Genomic DNA, 8,352 nt, shown 5'->3' on the forward strand with positions numbered 1-8,352 from the left:
CCCAGAGCTGGGGGCAGCTCCAGGGCAACCGGAGAAACAGGTAAGAGGAGGGTCTTGGAGAGCCTGAGTGTTCCAGGGGTTAAGTGCTTGGCTGTCAGCTGCTGCCCAGTGATCAATCCCACCGGTGGGTCCAGGGAGAGAGAGAGACGAGGCTGTCTGCTTCCATAGAGATTTACAGCCTCAGACACACTATGGGGGCAGTTCTACTCTGTCCTGTAGGGTCATTATGATCAAATTCCACTAGATAGCAGTGCCTTTCCTTTGGTCGCCAAGGAGGCTCTTAGGTTAGGACCCCATGGGAGTGGCAAATTCCCACTTGCCCAAGTTTTTGGTGCTTCAATGGGTCAGTCACAGTTGATGACCTCAGCTGCACCCCAGGGGTTGTGGTGGGGGCAGCTGGCATCTCTGGCTTAGCAGCAGAGAAACGGAGGTTCAGCGAGGTGGGAAGTCGCCAGGATCAATGTGCTAGCCAGTGAGACCCAGGGGCTTGGGCCCAGGTGTCAGGCTCCAGGGCTCCTTCCATGCCCTCATCCTCTGCCTCACTTTTCCTGTTTGCCCCCACTGAGCAGTTGTACTGCATTCGCACCCACACCTTTATTTTTCATTCATTTCTTTTCTTGGAAGGCCCCTAGAGCACAGGTAAGTGTGTCTCCTGGCTCCAGCTTGCAGAAGTGGTCTCTCTTGTGTGAAGGCTGAATCTGGGGCCCCATTCTGGGTGGACACATGTAGGGGTGGCCCAGGGCACCCTTACCTGCAGGATGTAGGCACTGGGGGACAGAGGATACTGGACACCGTTGATGGTGAAGACAATGTTGGGAAGGTTGTTGATGGCGGAGCAGCTGACCACCATCTAGAAGGAGGAAGAGGAGGTGAGAAGGTGAGAAGAATGTGCCTGTTCTCTGCCTGGTGGATGCTCCACTTGGGTATAGAAGAAGGCAGGCTCGGTGGGGCTTACCTGGCCATTAGAGTTTTGGCTGGCTCCGATGTAGCTCTGGATGTTGGCGATGGCATTAGATGGGCCAGACAGCAGAGAGGTGCCGGTGTCGACAATGGCCTGGCAGCCCCCGTTGCAAGCGATGGACTGTCCATTCATGGTGATGCTGTGGACGGGATGCAAGTTAGGGCCACTGGAACCACTGGGCGGGGGAGTACCTCTCCCCCAGGAGAAACCAGGTGACCCCAGAGGGCCTTTCCTCTCTGTCCCCAAAACACTGTCCTGAATCCATACGTGCTCATGGCTTCTCTCATGCGCTCATACACTCATCCTTTCACATGTTCCTTTATTTAAGACATGCTTATTGTGTGCCTACTGTGTCCCAGGCATGGTGGTACAAATGTGAGTAAGACAGAGCCATACACTTCCTGACTGCGGTGGGGGGGTGGGGGCGTGATTCTTGGTCTCATGCAAGGGCTGAGTAAGGATAGAGAGGAGAGAGGGAGGCGCAGGGCCATGACCAGGTGGGGAGGAAGTGGAAGAACCTGAGAGAGAGAGAGAGAGCTCGCCATTCAGAGAAGCAAAGAGCCACAAGTTGCTTGGGAAATGGGAGGGGAGGAGCTGGTGTGGGGTGGGGGTGCGGGGCGGTCATTGTGGGCAAAGAATGGTGGAGGCAGAGGAGGCAGGGCAGGAGGTAGCCAGTCTGAGAACAAGTTGGTATGCTGGACCAGAGTGAGAGCGAGAGCAAGAGCGAGAGCGAGAGCGAGAGAGACTTGTCCTTGTTTAGTATTGAAAGTCCCACTTCCCAAAAAGCTACTGGACAACTGGCCACCTCATACCCAAGCCAAGTCAAACTCAGCTTGGCTTTGAATGGCGCTGGCGCTGAATCGGGGTGGGAGCCCGCCAGTGGAGGGGAGGGATGGGGAGAAAGGACTTGCCAGCCACTGAGAGTGACGGCGTTCCCAGAGAGACATCCCGAGAGGGTGGGACATGTGGGCAGACTGAGTCCTCTGGCTAGGCCCAGCAAAGCCAGGAAGGCGGCCCTGCCCCTTGGCCCAGAGGGAAGGGTCTGCCTCCTCCCTGAAGAATGCCAGGGGTGACCGGCCGGCCCTGTGCTGGCTGTCCTGGGGAGGGGGGTGGTCCTGGAAAGGGACCCAACCCCGAATCCATGAAGAGACAGGACGTGGGACCCACACATGGGAGGCTGTGAGGTGTCCTCCATGGTCTTACCTGTCCACGGTGATCTGCCAGTAGCCCTCAGAGGAAAGGGGCACCCAGTTCAGGTTTCCGGTGTAGTAAGAAGAATCGATACCACCGAATATCACCACGCTGCCGCTCTGGCCATTGCTGCGGAGGAGGGGGAGGAAGACAGGGATTTGCTTATTCCTTCATTGCACCCCACGCGGCGCCTGAGCAGCGAGTGCGCTCTCGATACCGAGTGTGAAGAAGGAAACAGAGTAAGATAAAGGGCCCTCCTGCCGTAATGCAGGGCCCTGGGACATTCGTTTTTGAAACCTTTGAGGTTTCCGGCTTAGACAGGGAAGCAAATCTAGGTGGTCATCAGAAATCAACCGCGTGTCAACTGTGTTTGTTGTGGTTTGGGGCCGTTGAGTCAGTTCCAGCTCCCAGCGGCCCCACGACGACACACAACAGAACGAGACACAGCCCTGGCCTGCACCATCCTCACAGTTGTTACGTTTGAGCCCAAAACGTGTGTGCAAGTAAAAAAAGAAAAAAAAATTCGCTGCCATCAAGTCAGTGCTGACTCAGCACGACCTCCTAGGGGTGGTTTTGACCTTGTAGATCGAAGCCCAATGTGTAACCACCACACCACTCTGGGTCCTCTACAATCTGGGTACAGCCTATAAAATGTTACCCAGCCCCATCCGGTCTTTGTTCCTAGCACATGACAGTAATACAATGTGACACAATGCGATACAATGTGATACAATGTAATATGATGTGATACAATGTGATACAATGTAATGCGATGTGATACAATGTGGCACCAGCCTTTGAGGCACCAACAACCGGAGAAGAAGGACTCGCTAGGTGACGCCATCAGCTCCCAGGAAGATTCAGGATTCAGAAAGGCCCTCGGGAAAGTGGGTGGCACCCTCAGACCAGTCCTGCCGAAACCGATTCTTGTCGCGTCTTGACGCTGCCCACGTCAAGGAGGGCAGAGTGTCGCTGCCAGACCAGCGCCAGCCTTCTCTTCCCGGTCATTCTCCACTGCAGCCAGGGCTGCCCTTTTGTCATTTTGAAGATGCAAAAAATCACCCGAACTCACGCCCATCGAGACCATGCTGGCTCATAGTGACCCCCTGTGGCTTTCCGAGACTGTCACTGCTGATGGGGGTAGAAAGCCACCCCCCCCCCTTCTTCTGCGGAGCTGCGGGTGGTTTCAAACTGCTGATCATGTGGATTGCAGCCCAATGCGCAACCACTACACGCCTCCAGGGCTCCTCAAATCGTCTCTTTAGTGTTTGCTCAGAAATGCTGGCCCCTGTGTTAAGGGGATTCACCTTGAATGGCCCCCTTGGGTGCGGGTGGGTCAATGATGGGAGTGCCTGGGTGCTACACATGGATCATGTGTCCGACTGCTAACCACCAAGTTGGAGGTTTGGGTCCTCCCAGAGGTGCCTCGCAAGAGAGACCTGGTGCTCTATCCCCCCCAAAAAATATCAAACCCAGTTCTACTACGACAACACATGGAATCAGCATGACTCGGAGTTAACTCAGCAACTTGGGCTGTCCCTGAGCAAGGGAGGCCAGTGGTGATGAAACCGGTGCCAGAGCCCGCGTGTCTGCTGACACGTGAGCTGCCCAGGACGCAGGCTGCTAAGGTAAGACGGGATGGAGACCTTCCACGCCTCTGCTTCCGGAGTCCCTGCCCACCCTGCTGAGTCCTGGGCTCCTCCTCCCTGCTGGGCCTTGCTGGAGGCCACTCCCGCGCCCACTCACGAGCTCAGGTAGACGGAAAAGAGGTCCTGGGAGACCAGGCCCTGGCTCCACATGTTGTCAAAGACGGGCGTGGCCCCGGAGGAAGCAATGTTGGGGTAGGCCAGACCCAGGATGCCGTCGAAAGGAGAGTAGTAGAGGAAGGAGCCGGGCTCCGTCTGGCTCAGACCGAAGATCTGGTTGGTGTCGGCGATGCCGGCAACCTGAGTGGGGGGAATCAAGACGTTCACTGTCACTAGGCACCGCTGAGGGTGGCCACGGGCCCAGAGAGCCCCAGGCCACCTGGTGGGGGACATGCCTGCCTGGAAGACCCCATCTTTAGACTTGGGGTCGGGAGGAGAGAGAGGGACTGTCCCCTAGAAGACCTGTTGTTCTGCTGGAGACAACTATCACAGCTAGTCCCCAGCTGGCCACCAGCCATGAGCGGTGTGAGGTTCCCCTGCAGACCAGATGGGTCCCGGGCATTGGCATTTCTGATGAACAGATGCATAGCAGATCTGAGCCTTCCACCCTAGCTGTGCCCTGGTCATGTGGAGGGGGCTGGGTTGGCCTTGTACTGCCTTTATCACTTAGCGGGACTTCAGGAGGGGGCAGGAGAGAGAGGAGGAGGTGCCAAAAGAGAGTTGCGCCTTCACCTACTGCCCCCTGCCCCCCACCTACCACCTTAGCCTTGTGCTTGAGTGGGGCTGAGATGGGCTCCTGTCACTCCCCCTCCACCCACCACCAGGCTACCTAGGTGACCACCGGGGCCTGGACTTGAATGAGACGGTTTTGGAGGCAGGTGTCCTAAGGTCCTCCAGGCTCCTGTAGCTGGCCCCGGGGCTGGTCAGCCGACACTCACCTGCACGGTATCATAGCCAAGGATGCCGGTCATGCTCCCTGTGCCGTAGGCGATGGAGACGGTCTGGCTGGTGGCCTGGTAGGTGGAGGACTTCTCGGGGTTGAAGCGGTTGTGATTGGCTGTTTGGAGGATGACAGGGTCAGCCACGTGAGGGTCCAAGGGGCCCGCCTGGGATGGGGCTCATTGACTCTCGGTGGTGCTTTGGAGGGAAAGGCAAGCATTCCCCGGTCTTTGGCATCCAAGAGTCCCCAGTTCCATCCCCATCTTGTTGGGACCATCTCCCTGATAAGAGAGCCCTATGACCCCATGGCCTTTCCCAAGACCCCCCCAGGGAAGCACGGAGCAGATCAGGCCCGTGGCTGCCCGGGAGGAGGGTATCCGACCCACCGGGGGCAGCCCCTGTTGTGAGGGGCAGGCTTCATGCACATCCACTTCATTAGAACTTGGATTCTCAAGTAGGAAGAGGAAGGGGCTTGAATGACTCTCTGTAGCTTGATATTCATGCCAACGGGTTCTCGTCTAATAGATACCCGCACTGTTTCTAGTGCGCACACCCTCATTGCAGACTCATACCCTCTTTTGGTGGCCCGGTTCTTGCTCCCGGGACTGTAGCTGTAGAACTTCCCTTTGGCCTCAGACTGTATGCTCCTGGAGGGCAGGACCTCATCCCACCCCCCGTTTACCTCCCAGAGCACCTAAGCCCAGTGCCTGGCACGCAGTAGGTGCGTGGTCAATGCCTATGGAGGCACTTCCTCTTGACGCTGCAGGCTTGACTTCTGGGCCTATGTGAAGCCAGGGAGCCTGGCAGGGTTGGGCAGGGCCGGGCACTCACAGCAGGCGGGGCTGGAGCAGTAGATGGAGGGCACCCACAGGTTGGAGGAGCCGGTGTCAAAGATGACAGTGAACTCCTGGGGGGGTGTTCCGATGGCGATGGTGCCGAAGTACTCCATCTGCCGGGCAAGGACAGCACAGCTCATGGCCTGGCACTCCCATCCTGGGGGACGGTCCTCCCCTCGGCCCACCTCCCTGATTTTCCCAAGGACCGCCTTGCCCTCTCTCTCCCTCTCCGAGGCAGCCGTCCTTTGAGGCTCAGCCCTGGTCTCCCTTTCTTCTTGAAACATCTCAGACGGCCACCCTCCAGCCATTGGGGTTCCTCAACACCACTTCAGTTTAGACTCTCGGCAAAACCCCATGTGTTGCAGACTAGACCTGTACGTAGTAGGAGCTCTGGTGCAGTGGGTGGGTTGCACGTTGCACAGCTAACCTCAAGGTCAGCAGTTTGAAGCCACCAGACACCCCTTGGGAGAAAACTTGGCCTTTCTACTCCCATAGAGTTACAGCCTTGGGGACCCACTGGGCAGTTCTACCCTGTGGCTGTGAGTTGGCATCAACTCAGTGGCAGCAGGCTCACTGTTGGCTCACAGCTGTTGTGCTGTCTTGACTGTAGTCTTCTGGCAGCAGGGTGCCTGGCTGTCTTTCAAGAGAGTGCTGGGTGGGTTCAAATCCCCACCCTTCGGGCTAGTAGTCGAATGCAAGCTCTTTGCGCCACCTAGGGGCCTGAAGCTCTAGTAACATCTAATAATAACTTAAGGTGCCCTGGTAGGTTATGAATTGGGCTTCAGTCTGAAAGTTCAGCAGTTCGAAACCAACAGGGGCTCCTCGGGAGAAAGACGGGGCTTTCTACAGTCTCAAAAGAAACCAAAAACCCAAAAGTTACAGTCTCAGAAACCCATAGGGCAGTCCTATAGGATTGCTATGAGTTGGCATCGACTCCGTGGCAGTGAGTTTAGCTTTGGCTTTTGGGTGGCATACTGGTTACGTGTTGGGCTGCTCACTGCAGGGTCAGCAACCCGAGACCTCCAGCCGCCCTGCTCCTCCTGGAGAGAAAGGCGGGCTCTCTCTGCTCGGGGCCAGTAGGAACGTGTGCTTGGTACCCAGAAACAACAGCAGCTGCCGAGGGCAAGCAGTGGCCCAGCTGCCCCAGACTCCTGAGCTCCAGGGAGCATTCCCACAGTCCCTGAGCCCACACCACCTCCCTCCTGCTGCTCCGGCCACCCCCACAACACTCACATCCATGTAGTTGACCAGGGGCTGGGAGGACAGCATGGTGGCCGCCTCCTGGGTGTAGTACTTGCTGCCCGGGTTGATGGTGTTCTTCTTCAGGAAATCCTCCAGCAGGCCATTTTCAATCAGATGCTGCCTCAAGGACTTCTTTTTGAGGAGGGGGACCCTGGGCAGAACATTAGAGGACAGCTGGTGTTGGGGAAGAGGGTGATGCAGGCCAAGATCCTGCTCCGGGGTACTTGGGATGCCCCAGAAGGGAAGGGGAACTGGTCTTGAGGTGGGAAGGGAGGGAGGAAGTGGGCTCACACTGTGTATTTCACCAAGTGCTGCCCCTGCGTCAATGGCCTGCTTAACCCTTGCAGCCACCCTGTGTCCCTTGGTCCTTGAGTCGACTCGAGCCCTGTGCGTGTGTGTCAGAGTGGAACGGCAGCACCACGATGCCAGGACCTTCTTTCACAGAGCCAAGGGGCGGGCTCGAACCGCCAACCTCTGGGTTTTAGGAGTTGGCACCAACCACCTCAGTGCCCTTCTCCCTGCTGACAGCTGCAGAGGAGAAGCAACTTGTTGGAAGTCACCCTCGCCGGCTAGTGATGGAGCTGGCTGTCCTTGGGGGTGGACAGGGCCTCCCCGGAAGGGCAGGGAGAGGCCAAGCAGGAAGACTCCTGATGGAGGGAGGGACAGAGGGGTCAGAAGAGGAAGGAGGGACCACGGGAGGAAAGAAAGGTGACTGGGGACATAGCACGTGCCCGAGCCACAACCGCGGCCTGCTGGCCTGTCCCATCCCCAGCGACTGCGGAGGACAGAGTAGACCCGCCCCAGAGGCTGTCAGTCTTTACTGTAGCAGACTGTCTTGCCTTTCTCCTAGGGAGTAGCTGGTTGACTGAGCTGCTAACCTTCTGGTGAGGAACCCAGCACTGTCACCACGGCACTACCAGAGCTCCTAGAGGGTCTGCAGCAACCCACCCCATGGAGTCCAATTCCCACTCATAGCCGGCGGCCCCGGCGGCCCCGGCGGCCAGAGAGGTACTGTTCCCTTGGGCTCTGAAGACAGGCGCCACAGCAGCCGGTGGGCTTGAACCACCAGCCTTGCTAAGGTTCACAGCTGAGCTCCGATCCACCGTGCCACCCAGGGTATTGCAGGGGCTCAGTGCGGGTCCGGGGACCCCGTGCTCGGTCCCTGGTCCCCAGACTTACTTGTAGAAGCACTCAGAGAGTGCCACCAGGCTGAGCAGCAGCAGACACAGACCCTTCATGCTTCTCTCCTGGGTCTCAAACCACCGGAGAAGGAACCAGGCTGGTGGGTGTGGAGAAGGCAGCCCGCGCGGCGCCTTATATACGCCGCGTAGGCCCTCCTTCGTGGGCCTTATCAGGCTCCAAATGTCACCCTAATCCTCGCCCCACACAGAAATATTTCCGATAAGATTGCCCCCGACCCCTGAGCATGTTCTGGGAAGGTTCCAGCCCAGTAGCTTTTCCATTGTCACCAGGTTGGGGTGGGGAAGAGAGGGGGGGGTGAGGAGCTGATACAAAGGGCTTAAGTAGAAAGAAAATG

The 8,352-nt window shown here is 57.6% G+C and overlaps 1 protein-coding gene across 1 annotated transcript in view; it reads right to left on the minus strand.

Annotated features, from left to right (window-relative positions):
* The window catches only part of LOC101647055 (pepsin A), a 10,810-nt gene extending 2,757 nt beyond the window's left edge, over positions 1-8,053 (minus strand). Inside the window, exons 1-8 of the mRNA XM_013007814.3 lie at positions 7,995-8,053; positions 6,807-6,966; positions 5,569-5,686; positions 4,737-4,855; positions 3,899-4,098; positions 2,165-2,281; positions 956-1,100; positions 752-850 (exon numbers count right to left, since the gene is read on the minus strand). Of these exons, the coding sequence (XP_012863268.3) occupies positions 752-850; positions 956-1,100; positions 2,165-2,281; positions 3,899-4,098; positions 4,737-4,855; positions 5,569-5,686; positions 6,807-6,966; positions 7,995-8,053 (1,017 nt within the window). The remainder of the gene's footprint in view (positions 1-751; positions 851-955; positions 1,101-2,164; positions 2,282-3,898; positions 4,099-4,736; positions 4,856-5,568; positions 5,687-6,806; positions 6,967-7,994) is intronic.
* Positions 8,054-8,352: the final 299 nt, after the last annotated feature.

Source organism: Echinops telfairi, unplaced genomic scaffold (genome assembly GCF_000313985.2).
Source record: "Echinops telfairi isolate 266 unplaced genomic scaffold, ASM31398v2 ScPeMD7_7416;HRSCAF=8454, whole genome shotgun sequence".
In the NCBI taxonomy this organism is placed as follows: domain Eukaryota; kingdom Metazoa; phylum Chordata; class Mammalia; order Afrosoricida; family Tenrecidae; genus Echinops; species Echinops telfairi.